Consider the following 18,124-nt stretch of genomic DNA (forward strand, 5'->3'; position numbering starts at 1 on the left):
ACTGATCATTATCCTTCAAAAAATGGATTAAAAGGGTAATGTTACTGTTATTTTAAATTCAATTTTTATATCTTTGACTATTAATGAAGCAGAATACTTTTTCTGAACTCAGTCACCTTTGAGTTATTTGCTCATGTCCTTGACTCATTAATTATTGATTTGCATGAACTTATGGTATCTTAAGGATATTAATTTTTGCCTTCATAATTATTACACATATTTTCATTTTAAGTTATTATGCATGACGGGCTCTATTTTCTATAAGCCTTACATTTTTATGTAGTCAAATCTATCAACACTCTACTTTTAGACATTACTTATGGGGTTAATTAATTTTTTTGAAAGAAAGAAAAGCATACACAAAGGATAATGTGACAAATACCTATGTGCTCGCCATATTAATAAATATCGGTATTTTGCTTCTGCTTTTTAAAAAGTATTTATTTATTTATTTTAGAGAGAGGGAGAGAGCACAGTGTAGGGCAGAGGGAGAAGGAGAGAATCTCAGGCAGACTCCACACTGAGCACTGAGTCTGATGCGGGGCTTGATTGCACCTTCCTGAGATCACTACCTGAGCCGAAACCAGGAGTAGGATGCTTAATTGACTATGCCATGAAGATGCCCTTGATTTATTTTTTTAGATTTTATTTATTTATTTGACACAGATCACAAGTAGGCAGAGAAGCAGGCAGAGAGAGTAGGAAGCAGGCTCCCCACTGAGCAGAGAGCCCGATGCAGGGCTCCATTCCAGGACCCCGATACCATGACCTGAGCCGAATGCAGAGGCTTAACCCACTGAGCCCCCCAGGTGCTCCCTGATTCTGATTTTTTTAAAAACAAAATTACAGATGAAATTGGGATCTCCTTAATTCCCTTTCCAGTAATATTTCCCTCTCTCCTTTACACACTTCTTTGTTATCCAGAAGCAAGCCTATCAGGAATTTTGGTGTGATTCCAAATATGGTATTGTATTTTTACCACAGGTATGTACCCATAAGCATTCATAATGCAGCTTAGAGTATTATAAAAATAGATATAAGTTAGCATATTGTTATACTTTTGCAGTTTGCTTATTAAAACTTAATATCCTATTTTCAAGACTGACTCCATATTATTAAATATAGATCAAATTAATTCACTTTCACTGACTGTATGGCATGATTATACCACAAAAATTTCTTCATTTCTCTACTGATGACCATTTGCATTGCTCCTGATGTTTTGGCGCAAATAATATTCAGTTGACATCTGTACTTGACCCCTGGTGCAGGTATGTGAGAGTTTCACCCAGAAACAGGATTACAAGATAATAGGGTACAAGGGTTTATCATATCACTAGCTATTGCCAGATTGTTCCTTTAAAAAGATTACAAAGAAAAATTTGTCTTAAACTTTGTCTTAAACTTAAACTTTGTCTTAAACAGAAGATTTTGTATCTTATAATACAAGACCTCTTTATGGTAAAAGAGAAAATAAGTATTTATGTTAAAATGCCTAGGCATGTTTCTGATAAACTTGAAGAGGAATTAAGATTCTGGAAAGCTAGCTACTCACCCACCTAAATTGTCAGCTAGCAGTCATTTATGAATCTAATTAATGATTATATATAGCTTTTCTTAAGTACTTTTTTCTTTTATGAGTAGGTTAATCTTTTATATTATCTATAGTATACAAACATTCTCACTTTTTCCACATCTTTGCCAAGACTTGTATGGTCACAATTTTTTATCCTTACCAGTCTGATCATTGTAAAAAGGCATATCATTTTTAAATATTTAAATTACTTATTTCACTGATTTTTAGTGAGACTAAACACCTTTTCTTACATTTATGGACATTTGCGTTTCCCGTTCATTGAATTTTCTGTTCATATTCTTTGCCCAGTTTTATCTTGGGTTGTTTGTCTCTTGCTTGTTGATGTAGGAAATTTTTGTGTTACTTATACATATTTCACCTTATGCTTATCTTCAACTTTGTTAGAGTGTATTTTGCAATACAAAAATTGAAACATTTATTTAGTCAAAAATATTTATTTTTTTCAGGATTTCTGCTTATGTATCTTAAGAAATTCTTTCTTATCCTGAGGTCATAAAGATAGCTTCTCATACTTTCTTCTAATTATAAGATTTCATTGATTACATGCAGACCTTTAATCTACCCAGATTTATGTTATCTATATAGTGTCTTTGTTATTCTTGGAAGAAAGGGAGAGAAATGATGGCCAGAAATCAGAATATCAGCTAAACTTTACTAAGAAGTCACAATGGCAGCCACTGTTCTGAGAACTATGTATGAACTTATTCAATCCTCAAACAGCTCTATGAGGTAGTAGCAGATATTATATCCACTGTATAGATAAAGAAACTGAAGCTCAGAGCCAAAGGTTTCAGAATTGGAAAGTGGCACAGTGTGATTTTAAACCCAGGAAGTCTGGCTTCAGCCTACTCTTGTAGGCATAGGAGTCAAGGATTCACCTACTCTCCTAGGCATAGGAGTCAAGATAAGTATGTTACCCTATTGTAATACAAAAAACCATAGTTTTTAACAAAACAAAAGATTGCCTCTTCTTTATGGGAAGTTTGTAGTGGGGTCTGGTTGGCTCTCCAGAGCAGCAGTCCCCCATGTTGTGGCTCAGAATTCTGTGCCCATCCGCTGGCAACCTAATAATATCAACATTTGCTTCTACAGTTACTATGGTAGGTGAAGAGAAGGGACATGGAGAATCACATAGTTGTTTCTAAAAGCTTCTGCCTGGAGGGACATGTATCCCTTCTCCTGTTTCATTGGTTGAAGCAAGTCACATGGCCAAGCCTTACTTCAGGAGGCAGGGAAATGTTATCTTCTTATGTGCCCAGAGTAGAGAGGAACCAGACATATTGTTGTGTCATTGACCAGCCCTGTAACTTCCAACAGGTCCCTTTGCTTCTAATTTTAATTTTAATATCTGAACAATGACAGGATTCACTCATTTATTCAGTTGGTACCCACTATTTATTGGGTACCACCGTGTGGCCCTGCAAATGCAATAATAAACAGGGTGCAACTTCTGTCCTCAAGTGGGTGGCAATTTAATAGCTATCTTACTGTTGATGTTTAGTTCTAAAATTCCAGGATTCCGTTAAAAGCAATTGCAATAACAAACCTTCTAGAGCATTACATGCTAGAGACTCAGGCATTTTCTTAAGAATTTCTTCCTTTTTGGTGTACGTGAATTCCCTTGGCTGCAGTGTTAACTCATTTCTAGCAACAGATATACACATGTACATCACTTTCAAATTCCTGGTGTATGTGCCTAGTGGTGCATGTGGGGGAAATAAAGCAGACTTTGGATTATTCTCACAGCTATTCTGAATTCAGTGGGCAGAACACTTCATTAAAAGAAAAAAAAAGAAGAAGAAAATCAATTTGATTGAGAAATACCTGGAGAGATAACTTTGCTACATAATGTACATTCCAGATATCAGAGGGTTTTCTTTTTATTACCTATGAATAAATAAAATTACAAAACTAAAGATTTCAAAACCATTTTGATTTGCAGTTAATTTTTCCCTAGAGGAATGTTTATTGATATAAAATGGAAGAAATACGAAGACGCATATTTGTGAGCATGCACAAAACTGGTTTGCCAATTTAAGAAAAAAATCTCTCAGGACTTGAAGCAGCTTGCCAAGTGTTAATTTACTAGTTGCCTGCAGTTAAAATACAGTTCACATGAAAAATTTATAAGAAGTTGAGGCATTGTCTTTAATCGTGATGCAACAGTTTAAAATTTGAATGAAATATGCAAAAAAAAATCCACTCTACTTTACATTGATCTGATTATGAGATTTCCTTTATTCTTACTATGGCAAGTTTAATTCTTAAACCAAAGCCAAAAAATAGTGATGCAATAGTTGGACACATTAAATAAATTTCTGCAATAGTTGGACCATTCTAAATAAATTTCTGATTAATCACACCTATTTGTCATTCTTCTTACAATCCTTTCACACTTAAGAGGTATTGAGTCGTTTCACAATTTAACAGGTTTTGATTAATCTGCTACTTGTCTGTACTTTGAATTTATTTAATATTGGTGTGCTTGTTCCCCTTCTAATAGTAAAACAAGGACAAAGACCATGATCATATACTCTCAGAACCTCTGATTTGCCCCGTAAGCATCCAATACCTATTATTGGGCTTTCTTGAAGGCAAATTAAGGGTAATCAGAATCTTTGAATATGTGAAGGGCTTACAGCAGTTTGTTATATTTACTAAGGAGATACCAATAACCATTCTCTATTCTCATTGTCATATTCTCCCTGAGTGATCCGATAATTGCCGTGATATCAAGCATTACCTTATGACTTCTAAATCCATGTCTCCAGTAATGGCTTTCTTCCTGAAGTCCACACAGGCATTTCAGCCACCATCACCATCTGGTTAGCTACACAGATAACTCAGACTCTAAATACATAAATGAGAATGCCTTCTTCCTCCACCTCAGCTCCCTTTGTGGTCTGTTTTTCAGAAGCGTGCCCTCATCCACGCAGCCCTATGATAGCACCTGGAGTTATCCTTGGTTCTTCCATTTTCTTTATCAAGAACCGAATCCTGTGGGTTCTACTTTCTTTAATAGCTCTTGAATCCATCCTCTCCCTACAACTTCCAACTTCAGTTCAGACCTTCATCTCTTACCTGATTCTAGTAATAGCTTCCTAAGCAGCCTTCCTATCTCCAGCCAGGTTTACTTGATTGTTTTGTCCATACGCAGGCCTATGACTTTTCTCATGCAAACCTGCTCACATCAGGTAGATACACTTCCAGTTTCACTCTGTTTGGTGAATGGGTGCAATTCCATATTCTGATCCTTTTCCAGTTTGGCCGTATGCTCAAGAGGTCTCACTTGTGTCCTGAGAGCATTGCCCCTGTGTCCATACTCCTAAAATGCTATGTCTCAAGCCGTAATTGCCTCAATAGAGCTCTTTCTCACCCTGACCATGCTCCCTCTCTTTTGCCCATCTTATTTTCTCTCTCTCTCTCTTTTTTTTAACTTTGTGGCAATTGTAGAGGACGAAGGGATGAAGAGAAGTGTGGGAGGGAAGAAATGAAAGGCACCAAAGAACTGGAACCCAGTTTCCTGATGCTCTTTCCCTTTTGATCCTAGAGTCCATGATCTGCTTCTGTAAAGACGCTTTCTATGCCATATTGTTTGTGTAGTTTTTGTGTGTCTCTGAGTGGGCTGTGTTATGTCAGTCCGTGAGCCTCAAACAACACTGTTGTGACTCTGATCAAGCTACTCCATAGTATTGGTGCCTCGAATCCATTTTGTTTGGCCAAGTGGGCTGCAGGGCACTTAAACTGACACTAATCCCTTCGTGCCCACTCATGGCCTAGATGGCAGCCTGCATAGTCACAAGAAAACACACACTCCTGGTAGGATACCTCTAATCGCTCCTGTGATCAATAGTTTCCTCTGGTTCTGAGGGCCTTCTCCTGGTGTGCCTTTTAGATGGACTCTGGCAAGGCTTACAGAAAACTGCTCTTTTTCGTTTGAATTGATTCCTCTGGCCTTTGCCTGGGAACTTCCCAAAGCCCTCCACCCACAACTGCAATAAATGCATGTGTCCTAGGTCCTGCCTCTCTCTCTGCTTGCATCTTAATTTGACCTCCCACTGTGGTCCCTAGAGGTGTGCTGTGTACTTCCTCCAGGAGTAATAAATTTCTCTATTTCAATTTCCCTTGTGGTATTTTGTTGAACTGGGACTCACCATCTGGCACCCTGTGCTCCATTTAACAAACATTAATTTAACAGTCATAACAGGCAATGACCCTATCTACCAATATTACTCTGTCCTTTCAATGATTACCACATGAAAATCATTACTTATTGTTTTTTTTAAAAGATTTTATTTATTTGACAGAGAGAGAGAGAGAGAGCACAAGCAGGCCGAGAGGCAGGGAGAGAGAGGTGTGTGTGGGGGGAAGCAGGCTCTCTGCTAAGCAGAGAGCCTGATGCGAGGCTCGATCCTAGGACCCTGGGATCATGACCTGAGCCAAAGGCAGAGGCTTAACCCACTGAGTCACCCAGGTGTCCCTTAATTAGTGTTTTTTGATAATGGTGCAAAAAGGTATAGGAAAGAAGAAAAAAACCCAGCTGTTAAGAAAAAGGCAAACTGTTTCTAGACAATCTTGAATATTAGCTTACAATGTCCAAGGAAACAAACACTTACCTTCTGTTGTGGAAATGTGGACTCCATCATGGCTGTTTCAAAGCTGTGAGCACCTTCTGCCTGGGTCTTCTCCCACAGAGCTCTGAGGAATTGTACAGAATGACTCTGTATGGACAGGGGCTCAGGAAACAGACTCTGAAAGGGCATTAATGAGAAAATCACAACATTATCTCCTATCTTAACAATATTGTTTGATCAACTACAATGTACTATTTGGGTTGAAATTCAACATGGTTTAAATTTAAGCAAATTAGCAAAAGAAAAAAGTCTATCTTTAAGATCAGGCATATATATTTAAGGTTTTTCATTTTTTTTTAAGATTTTATTTATTTATTTGATAGCAAGAGAGGGAACACAAGCAGGGGGAGTGGGAGAGAGAGAAGCAGACTTCCTGCTGAGCAGGAAGTCTGATGTGGGGCTGGATCCCAGGACCTGATCCCAAGATCATGACCTGAGCCAAAGGCAGACGTTTAAGTGACTGAGCCACCCAGAAGCCCCTAGGCTTTTCATTTTTTTTAGAAAAGTAAAATTATGGAATAGGATTTCAAGCCAGTTGATATTGATCTCTAAATATGCCTAACCTTTGTCATGTAATGTTTACCTTGATCATTTCTCAGGCATGAGAAATGATTTAGAATGTGGTTATTATAAATATTCATATTTATTTGTCAAAAGATCTGAGAATTATGGTATAAAATTAAAACTAGAGTACAAATATCAAGTCTGTTTATACAGATTAGATGATGAAGGCTAGAAATTAAATAACTAAGAGTTCACTAGGCAACAACTCAAATATGAATAGTATAAATGGATGGTAAGGAAACAAAAACACCTTTTTTTTAAAAAAAAGATTTTATTTATTTATTTGTCAGAGAGAGAGAGAGCACGAGCACAGGCAGACCGAGTGGCAGACAGAGACAGAGAGAGAAGTAGGCTCCCTGCTGAGCAAGGAGCCTGATGTGGGACTCGATCCCAGGAAGCTGAGATCATGACCTGAGCCGAAGGCAGCCACTTAACCAACTGAGCCACCCAGGTATCCCAACAAAAACACTTTTAATCTTAAGATGTACAAGAGATAACTATTTCCAGAGCTAATACTCTAATTTTGGATAAAAAGATTGTTCATGTGAAAATCACATTTATACATATTTCATTCAAGTCAACGACAATAAAATTTTCAAAGGAAAATTTAAATTGTGTTTATATATTTACTAATCAATCATGGATTTAATAGTCATTTAAACATTGTGACATGATATTTATAAAGTGAGAAGTATTTTAATTGGAAGGAACGATTTTATAAAAACATAGAACATAATATAGGGCATAAAATATAATTTACATACATATAACACTATACATTTTATCCTTTATGTGTGAGGTATGATAAAATAATGATACTGGCTTATAAAATTTTATTTTTTGTGTCAATGACTGTCCAAGCATTAGTTTATCAGAACTTAGGTGGTCTGTGTGTATAAAGTATCTATTTATTACATGAAAATTAATAACTTTCTTCCAGAAAAATCTAATTATTATCATCATCAAGATAAACTATTTCTTATGCTGAGTGGGGAAATGTGGAGGATCTTAGACCCCAAGTAAGTGGTCCACAGATCAAAAAAGGCTAAGAGCCATAACAGATAAATTGATTATACCACCCATAATGAGGACACATCTGGAAAATTCTTGATTATTATCAGAAAATTATACAGCATATGATTTTTCACTTAAAGAAGAATAGGACCTGGGGCGCCTGGGTGGCTCAGTGGGTTAAGCCGCTGCCTTCGGCTCAGGTCATGATCTCAGAGTCCTGGGATCGAGTCCCGCATCGGGCTCTCTGCTCAGCAGAGAGCCTGCTTCCCTCTCTCTCTCTCTGCCTGCCTCTCTATCTACTTGTGATTTCTCTCTGTCAAATAAATAAATAAAACCTTTAAAAAAAAAAAAAAAAAAGAAGAATAGGACCTGATTCAACAAATCACCATTCCAAAGAGGACCAGTTAGACTGGAATCTGTGAATTTAAGAATTCCATGAATGTGTTAACTTGACAAAGAAAGGCGAAAAGTTTGACCAAGCGTATAAGTTTGACCCAGCGTTTGTAATGATCAAGTCAAAGATTTGTTTTTCTTGACCCCAAAGTCAGGATTCTCCCAGGCTACACAATATCAAGGTTGTAGAAAAAGAAAGGAAACATTGTAAAATGAACAAAGAAGAAAAGCATCATAAACAGATGCTTTCGGGTGATTTTGTTAAAGAGAAAAACAAAGCATCATACTTAGTCAATAAAATAAGACTGAAGGGACAAAAGTAAATCAAGTTGTTTGGTTTATTTTCAGAAAACTGACAAGTAAAGAACAAAGCTAATGATGAAACCAAATACAAACTCACTAATGGAAACTATTTGAAAAACATAAGCAAAGCAGAAGAAAAATAAGGTCATTTCAAGAAAAGGAAAAACAAAATCAATTCTGATTTTTATACTCACATACAATTTGATTCACATCAAAATCTAAGTTGTTTTCTATGAGACATTATTAAGTGTTCTTCTTATTAAATGTTCTTATTAAGTGTTCTTCCTATAGGAAAAGATGGTTTTCCTAAGGCATGTCTAAGCAGCCTCTTTTCTTTCTTAATTACTATAGTTCCATTTTATGATTATGATCTTTTCAACATTAAAATTCATCTCTTTAAAAGAGCTTACCTTTTCTTTATAAGGAATGTAATTGGTTGGTAGGGGTTCTTATAGAAATATTTTATTAATAGAAACAAACTATACTATCATTTGACCTAATTTTTATCTGTTTTACAAATTCGTATTCTGTTTTTCTGCCTCAACTCTCTCTGCTTCTGCCTGAAACCCCCCATTTCATTTTTTAACACATGTGCTACTAGGAAAAGACCACCGAATAGGGGCTAGGTGGCCTGCAGTCTTTATTTAATTTTTTTATCTGTAAAAATGATGGCTCATACTCCTTCTACTACTAACATTTTATAATCTATATTCAACTTTTATTTGAAAGTTAATGTATTCAAGATAAGTATTTCCCAATATTCAAGGATCTCCTCTGATGCTAAAAGCTTTGCATCAAGTAATTCATTAAATTGGAAGTTTCTCTTTATGTAACTTTACCTATATACATAAATTCTATGGGAAAAAAGGACATTCCAGTATCTTAATGATGTCAAAAAGGATATGTTGACACTAAAATTAATTGGAGATCGGAAGGCTGTAGAGAAATAAAGACAAACACTACGTAAGGAAAACTATTCCTCCAAATAAGCTGTTATTGTTGTCATTTAATAAAAAATATTTTTTCTTTCTTTCTTTCTTTTTTTAAAAAGAAGAACATTTTCTTCTTTTTTAAAGCTAAGAACATTCAAGATATTACTAGGCTTGGCCTCCTTAATACTAATCCAAATTTTTTCATAAAGAAACTACCCTAAAATATAAAAAACCCATGTTAAAAATTATTAGTAAAATGTGTATGCATTGCTGTTATTTATGTATGAACTCTAATCAAAGAATAATCTGGTAAAAATGATTATAAACTCATACCCAACTAACTCACTAAGGAGTCATGACAAACATATATATACACACCTGCTGAAAGAGAAACATGATCTGGATCCATGGCTGAGGTTCTTGGCTGATGAGTATAAAACTGGATTTACTGTAGAGGCAGTAATGACCCTTCAGGGAGCAGGTGAAGAACAACTTTGCTACACAACTTCTGACAGAATCTAGAAATGAATAAACATAGCATTACACATAGATTCTTCTAGAGTTGTACTTTATACTTCAATATAGAAACACCTTTAGAAATATGTTCTTCAGTTTCAGTCTGCAAGCGAGTAACTCTGAACAACTGCGTGTTTGGGTTCCATTTCATGGAATGTAGATTTAACTAAAGAGGTCTTCAACAAGTTATATTTTTTCTATCCTCCTCTCTCTTCTTCTCATTTATAAAGCATCAGGAATCTCCAAACAACACACCTGGAAGAAAGAAGACCTGTCACCAATAAAAAGGGAGAAGAGTGTTATTACTATCTGATTGGGCACTTTGAAATGATAATGTGGGAAGGGTAAACAAATGCATAAAGAAAACCCAGGCATCTTCTGGGCAGTGGGTAGTATGCCATGAGCCAGTAACGTTGTTCTCTTGGTTGTATAGGGGCCACAAAGATAGCCTCCAGAATAACTCTGCCAGTGGTGTGGCTTCCTGTGAACTAGCCTGGTGTGGTTTGAAAGTTTATCTTATACATTGAAGAAGTTCAGTAGGGAAAATTAATGAGATCATTTTTTAGGGATAAGGAGCCAGGGAGGGGGGTGGTGGTGGTGGCATAGAACATATTTCTAAAGGTGTTTCTATATTGGAGCAGAAGTGGCAAGAAGCCACAACTAGGAGGAGCCATTTAATTTTTACACCCTACAGGATGGGTGTTATTATTTCTATTTTAAAGCTGAGGAAACTTAACGCATTAGTGGATCAGCTTAGTGAACCACTAAGGAAACTTACTGCATTAGTGGATCACTTAGTGAACCAAGGTGAATGCCTTGGACAGATGAGTGATGCTCAGGGAAAGAAAAACTGTGGCAGAGCCAGGATTTGAACTCAGCTGAGCTGATGCCACATTAAGATGCTTTAGGCTCTAGCATACTGGGAATTTTTAGATCTGTCATATTGATAAAGCATGAGGTATTTATTCTTTCAGAATTAAGCTGATATTTTAAATGAAATATTTTGAGAATTAATGGATTTTAGTATGCACTACTTTTAAAAATGGAAATATGGGTTACAGTTTATTAATAAAGTTGATGGGGACCCTAATTAAGAAGCAGTCAGTCCCTAAGTAGCAGTCACACCTATGAGGGTGCTTGGGGTCCCTAGAGGATTGGGGAGTCCTATCTGTGCACTATAAGGACTGAGATGTGAGGAATGACAGGCTTATTAGGAAGAGCTTAGAAAAAATTAAGGAAGAGTGACCAATGACATATTAAGGAAGAGGACAAGGCATTAGAAATAAAGTCACCTGTCAATTTAGAAATATATATAGAAATCTTAACAATTAACAACTTTCTGTCATTCTGAAACACTGGTGTGTAAGAGGATATTTTTGTGAAGTTAATTGTTTTGGAGAATTAAAAAAATTGGGTTGAGCATTCAATATCCTTATATAAAATCAGAAATCATTTCTGTATTCTGTGGGTGAATGAATTATGAGATATAAAAATTGATTGAAGTTTCAGTGGAAAAGACCAAGAGGCCCTCCATTGAGAAAGAAAGAGCTCAATGTATAGAATTGAGCATAATATTGGCTTAAAATTGCCCTATCAGAAATTATTTGATATGGTAGCTAAAAATCCTTTTTTGGTACAGATGTTCTGGAAAATTGGATTTAAATTAATCACTACTAGAGAAATAGGAATCCAAGTAGCCCACAAAAGCACACACAAAAATGATACTTGAAATAAAGCTATCTGTGATGTATATGCTGAGACAGCAAATAGTGTGTTTTGCTTTAGTAGAAGGGTTCAAAAGAGAACAAGTTCTTTTCTAAAAACCTATGCAGTAGCTTGACAGTCACAAGTTGGACTTCAGGCCTCTACCATGAAAAAAGTTTTTGTATTTCCCTTTCCCTAAATATTCTCACTGCTCATTCATGTTTTATTCTGCAAATTAAAATTGATTAGATATATTTTACTGACCTGGAGTCTACCAGTTTCTATACACAAACTACAGGGGTCCCAGATCACACAAAATAGGCAAAGCAGTAGAAGATAGAGGTCTTAAACTTAGAAGCAAATATGCTGGCTATAAAAATAACCTGGTTCTGAGATATCTTCTGTTAATGCTTTCTATAACCTGATCTGTAGCAATATTTTTTCCTCACTTTTTTCAGAGCTGTCCTAACTTGGAAAAAATTCCCACAACATTAACACTTGTTTTTCTCTGCAATTTTCTCCCTCATGTTCACTCTATGGTATTGAATGGTAGGCATGCAGTAAATGGTTGTTGGATGAATGAATGAATGTCAAACACTACAGGGAGAGCAAGAAAGGTCAGAATGTTGACCCTGCTCTTAAGAAGCTTACAGCCAAATGGGAAAGACATCTATAAGCAAAACATAAACTGTTTTAAGTTCATGGGGTAATGGAGGGACACAAAATTCTGACTGCTCAGAGAAATGAGTAGCTATTTTATTTGGAGAACAAGGGGAATCTTTTTGGAAGAGGAAATATTTGAGGTCACTTTGAAAGATAACCATGATCTTGAACTTAGAAAAAGTTGGGAGGAGAAAAGCATTTTAAGCATATGGAACATCCAGAAAAAAAATCATATAAAGCATTAAGTTTAAGGTAATTCCAGATGGTAAGGTTAGTGTATCGGGTTCACTATGATATCTTTTGCTTATACAGTTATTGTCCAAAGGGTTATTTATTTTTACAGAGTACATGTTGGAGGTCATGCTTTGCTAAATATAGAATGCTTTGTATATACCATATCTGATTATTTCTTTCTTTTGGTAGACAACAGCCTATCTTTGTAAAAATCAAAGGATTTGTTATGGTCTTTATAAATGCTGAAGTTAACATTAACATCAATAATTGTATAATATAATGTGTTATAAGTTGAAATATCCAAAATATATACATCACACACATGCGTAGATTTAAAGGTATGATACAAAATTCAAGAATAGGTTCCAGCTCAAGATGGCAATATAAGAAAACCTTGAACTCACTGATAAGCAATATGCTTGATAAAGAACTTAAAGCAATGATCTCAAAAATACTAACTGGGCCGGAGAAAAGAATGGAAGAACTCAAGTGACACCTTCAATAAAAAGATAGAAAATAATAAAAAGAACCAATCAGAATGGATGAATACAATAACTGAAACAAAAAGCACTAGAGGGAATCAACAGTAGATTAGAAGATGCAGAAGACTGTACCAGCAATCTGGAAGACAGAGTACTAGCATACAAGCTGAACAGTAAAAAGAGAAAAGGATTTTTAGAAATGAGGATTAAGGGATCTCTTGGACAGTGTCAAGCCAACAAACATTTGCATTGTAGGGGGTCACTGAAGAAGAACTGAGAGAGAGGTGTAGGAAACTTATGTCAAGAAATAATAACTGAAAACTTCCTTAACTTAGGGAAGGAAATAGATATTTAAGTCCAAGAAGCACAGAGTTCCAAATGAGAGGAACTCAAGGAGGTCTACACCACAGCACGTAATAATTAAAATGTCAAAGCTTAAAAAGGAAAAGGGATCATAAAAGCAGCAAGAAAGAAACAAGAAGTCACCTCAAGGGAAAACCTGTAAGACTGTAAGATGAATTTTCAGCAGAAACCTTGCAAGTCAGAAAGAAGTGGCCTGGTATGTTGAAAGCGCTTAACCTTAAAAAAACTACAGCCAAGAATACTCTACCTGGCAAAGTTAACATTCAGGTTTGAAGGTGAAATAAAGAGTTTCCCAGACAAACAAAAAATAAAGGCATTTATCACCACTGAATCAGCCTTATAAGAAATGTTAAGGGGATTTCACTATTTGCAGATGACATGATACTACATAAAGAAAACCTAAAGATTCCACCAAAAAAAAATTACCAGAAGTATTGTATAAATTCAGTGAAATGGCAGAGTACAAAATTAGTACATAGAAATCAGTAGTGTTTCTATACACTAACAATGAAATCACAGAAAGGAAAATTTAAAAAGTAACACGATTTATAATTGTTCCAAAAAGAATATAGTACCTAGGAATAAACTTAACTGAAGAAGTGAAACACCTGCACTCTGAAAACTGTAAAACACTGATGAAAGAAACTGAAGATGACACAAACAAATGGAAATCTAGTCCATGCTCATGAACCTATTTTGATATACTGTTATGAATGTGAGTCCATAGTTTATTCAGATTTCCTTAGTTTATTCTTAGTGTCCTTCTTCTGTTTCAGCGTCCCATTTAAGATACCAGGTGACATTTATTCATTATGCCATCTTCAGACTCTTCCTGGCTGTGGCAAATTCTCAGATTTTCTTTGTTTTTGATGACATTGACTGTTTTGAGGAGTACTTTTGGTATGTATTTTGTGGGATATCCCTCAGATAGCATTTGCCTGTTTTTCTCTTAGGATTAGACTGAGATTTTGAGTTTTACGGAGGAAGAACACAGATACAAAGTGCTATTTTCATCCTAACATGTCAAGAGTACCATTTGATCATCATAGCTTAATAAATATTGATGTTGACCTTAATTGCCTGGCTGAGGTAGGTTTTACCAGATTTCTCTACTTTAAAGTTATTCTTCTTTTTTCCCCTTTTCACATTACACTCTTTGAAAGGAAGTCATTATGTGTAGAGCACACTTAAGGAATGGGGAGTCAGCTCCACCTCCTTGTGGGGAGAAGAGCTACATAAATTATGTAGGATTCTGGACAAATTTATCTCTTCTTTCTTCAGTTATTTAATTCAAAATGATTTAATAATTATTTTATCAGTATACACTTATGATAATTTATTTTGTATTTCAGTACTATTTTATTTTGTTTGTTGCTCTAATTGTTTCAGCCTTGGCTATTTGGAACTCTTTCAGTTGCCTTCTGTGTTCATTTGGTGTGCCCCCAACACTGTGTGTGGTTTGGCTTTGTTTTGTTTTTGATCACTTACCTACTTCCTGGGACTAAAAGATGCTCCAGACTCATCACGATTGTTTTCTGTCCTGTGATAGAATCAGCTGTTTCTCTAAGGAGTTCTTTTTATTGGAGAAGAGTATTAGAAACTGAGATCTGGGTACTGGGGTGTCATTGCCCTTTGGCCCTCTCAGCTGTCAAAACAAGGAAATTATGTGTGTACACTAATCTGGGTATGTACATATGTCTGTATTTTCATAAATATCTATCTGTATCTATGTTAAGCTAAATATGGGTTCATACCAATGACTTCATTTCATTACTATATGGCTCATTCTAGCCTCTTCTCCTTACTTATCTGAAAATTCCTGCTTCAACAGTGAGAAGCCTGGCTCTCACTTTGTAGTATTTTTATCTGTCTACTATAGAAGGTAAAGATCACTCTCTCTCCTTTCCTTCCTCCTTTCTGGCTTTCTTTCTTAAAAATCTTTATATATTTAGCATCTACTATAGTACCTGGTATAGAGACTTGGTATAACAATGATAATTTATTACACTCTATCTGTTCCTTCTGGAACAAAGATAAAACTGTAGGATAACCCCATGAACATAGTGAGAAATTATAGCAGTAATAATACAATATTAACTTCTATGTTGAAATTTTACTTCACTTTAAACAATCCACAATGCATATCTAATATGAGAGATACATTTGCTAATGTGAACATTCTACCTTAGTTCAGTCACTTGTATTTTAGCTGTTTTCCAGATGCCAGTATCTTCTTATGTTATGATCTTGCAAAATAAATATTTATTTTATTCATGGTTGTAAAGTGCTTAAAAAAAAATCTAAAAAGTATACCAACTAACATTTTGGAAACCATAAAATTAGAAATGGTCCTAAATAACATCCTGAAATTTCAAAAAGAAGTTATAATTTTATAGTACTATTTTAAAAGTCTAGTAGAAATTCTAAGTCAAACAAAACTATAACCAAAAATAAAAATTAGATTTTAGTTCATATGTGTACGAGTGCATGTGAATTGCTTGAAATAAGTAAGTCAATGTGTGAAACAACTAATATTAGTATTTATTCTCTTACCACTTTGTTAGATGTTTTATATAATTCAATCAACCATTCACTCCTTGTAAGTATCTATGAGAATCTCTTTTCACTTAAGATATTAAAGGGTCAGAGATTTAAGGGACTTAATCAAGTAATAAGATGTGGAACTATGATTTGGACCCAAGTTTATTAAAATGCCAAACCTATACTTTGTTCATAAAGAGATACTACCTCCTTGAAAGCCACACTGTCTAAAGACTGGAATCTGCCTCCCAAGTTGAGCTATCTGTAATTTTTGCAGGGACAAGATCAAGAATCCAAGATAAATTGTCAGTATCTTTAACAAGACCATATAAGTTGTCCAGCTCTAGAAATGTAACCTAAGGCTTTAATTTCTATGTAATTTCTATATAGCCAATGTAATTTTTTTAACCTGGGAGTAGGACAAGTCTTCATAAATCTTAAGAACTGTGGCAAATTTATAAAGAAAAGTTCTTTACAGGCCTGTGTAAAATGGCAGTAATTGGTCTCTTTTATCTTCAGTGTGCTAAGTAGAAGAGGTTCTAAACCCCATAGGAATTATCAAAATGGCTATGCTTAGAATTTCTTGAGGTGGACAAAACTGTGGAATCACATGAAGGAGGATTGTGGTGGTAATTTTAATGCCCCATGATGCTCTGCTAGCTGCTGACAAGTATGACTTTTTTCTAAATATCTATATTGGATCTGAGAAACACATCATTCTTCTTGGGAGACTAGATACTTATAACGCATCACCCAGGGTGGTTCTTATACATAATCTATGCCATTATATACTTTTTATTTAGAGATAAATGCCTCTTAAGAATAAATAGAGAATACAGCTTTGACTGTTTATATATATGGCTAGTAGAAATATCAGAGTTAGCTTTATTTTTCAGAAAAAAGAATAAGCTAGCTCTTGTTTTGAATTTATTACTGAGCTCACACTTTGGAACATCTCTTCCAGCTAAATAAGGATCAAATAAATGTATCTGGCTTGTTTCCCAGGTATTTTAGTTGAGCTATTTGTCTCCATATCCAAACTACATTTCTAGAATGATTTGTAAAAACTCAAACACAGGAATATATTTGCTGAAATTGCTAGACTGAAAGGATTCATACATTGAATATATCACATATATGCAACAAATTCAGAGAAGGCTTTTTGAGGGACTTAACAGCAAGGGAGATAATCTTCATTGACTCCTTACTTTGTACATAGGTATAAACATAACAAATTGAACCTTTATAAAGTAGATCTTGTTATCCTCATTTTAGAGAAGGAAATTTCAAGATCAAACTTCCAGGAAGCAATTGAGCTGTAATTTGAACCCAGGTTCCAAAGTCCTTTTCTTTCCAGTATATTATTGAATGGTTCAGATAAAAACAGAGGTAATAGAAGTACCTCAAAATGGAAGTATGGGGAGCACCTGGGTGGCTCAGCGAGTTCAAGCCTCTGCCTTTGGCTCAGATCATGATCCCAGGGTCCTGAGATCGAGCCCTGTATCGGGCTCTCTGCTTAGCAGGGAGCCTGCTTCCGCCTCTTTTTGCCTGCCTCTCTGCCTACCTGTGATCTTTGTCTGTCAAATAAATAAAATCTTAAAAAAAAAAAAAAAGAAAAAAAAGGAAGTATGGTTCAATGGAAAGATCATTGGCCCAGAAATTAGACCACCAGCATCTTATTGGGTAGCTTCCTGTCATCTTTCTCTCTGTCCTCTGGCTTCTTATCTGTAAAATGGTGGCCAACCAAAAGCTGATCCAGAAAGTACTTTTTAAATTTTACACTTTTATTTGCTTATTATCTTTCGCTCTCCTAGATTGTACGTTCCTTGAGGGTAAGGATTCTTTTATTGTGGTAAAATATATGTAAAATGAAATGGACCATTTTAGCTATTTTTAGGTGCACAGGTCAACGGCAATAAGTACATTCATATTATTGTACAATCATCACCACCATCATATAATATAAAATATATTTATTATATTACTATATAAATAAAAAATTAGACTCTGAAAAACAAAGATGAATTTCTGAAATGACTTTGAAATGATATCAAATAATTCTTTAAGAGTAGACATTGCTTTAGTCATTGTGGTACTTCCAGGGCTTTGATCTACAGCAGGAGCTCAGAAGTGTGAGTTGTTGAACTGATGTGTGCTTAAGAAAAAACTACCAAATTTCTCAGT

The 18,124-nt window shown here is 35.3% G+C and overlaps 1 protein-coding gene across 6 annotated transcripts in view; it reads right to left on the reverse strand.

Annotated features, from left to right (window-relative positions):
- Window positions 1-18,124, reverse strand: part of VEPH1 (ventricular zone expressed PH domain containing 1) — a 242,823-nt gene that overhangs the window by 49,540 nt on the left and 175,159 nt on the right. For all 6 annotated transcript variants that reach the window (XM_004755625.3, XM_004755627.3, XM_013057757.2 and 3 more), the window contains 2 exons: window positions 9,816-9,955; window positions 6,214-6,348 (listed from right to left, as the gene is read on the reverse strand). In XM_004755625.3, coding sequence (XP_004755682.1) covers window positions 6,214-6,348; window positions 9,816-9,955 — 275 coding nt within the window. The remainder of the gene's footprint in view (window positions 1-6,213; window positions 6,349-9,815; window positions 9,956-18,124) is intronic.

Source organism: Mustela putorius, unplaced genomic scaffold (genome assembly GCF_011764305.1).
Source record: "Mustela putorius furo isolate JIRA1106 unplaced genomic scaffold, ASM1176430v1.1 tig00003834_pilon_pilon_pilon, whole genome shotgun sequence".
NCBI classification, from domain to species: Eukaryota; Metazoa; Chordata; class Mammalia; order Carnivora; family Mustelidae; genus Mustela; species Mustela putorius.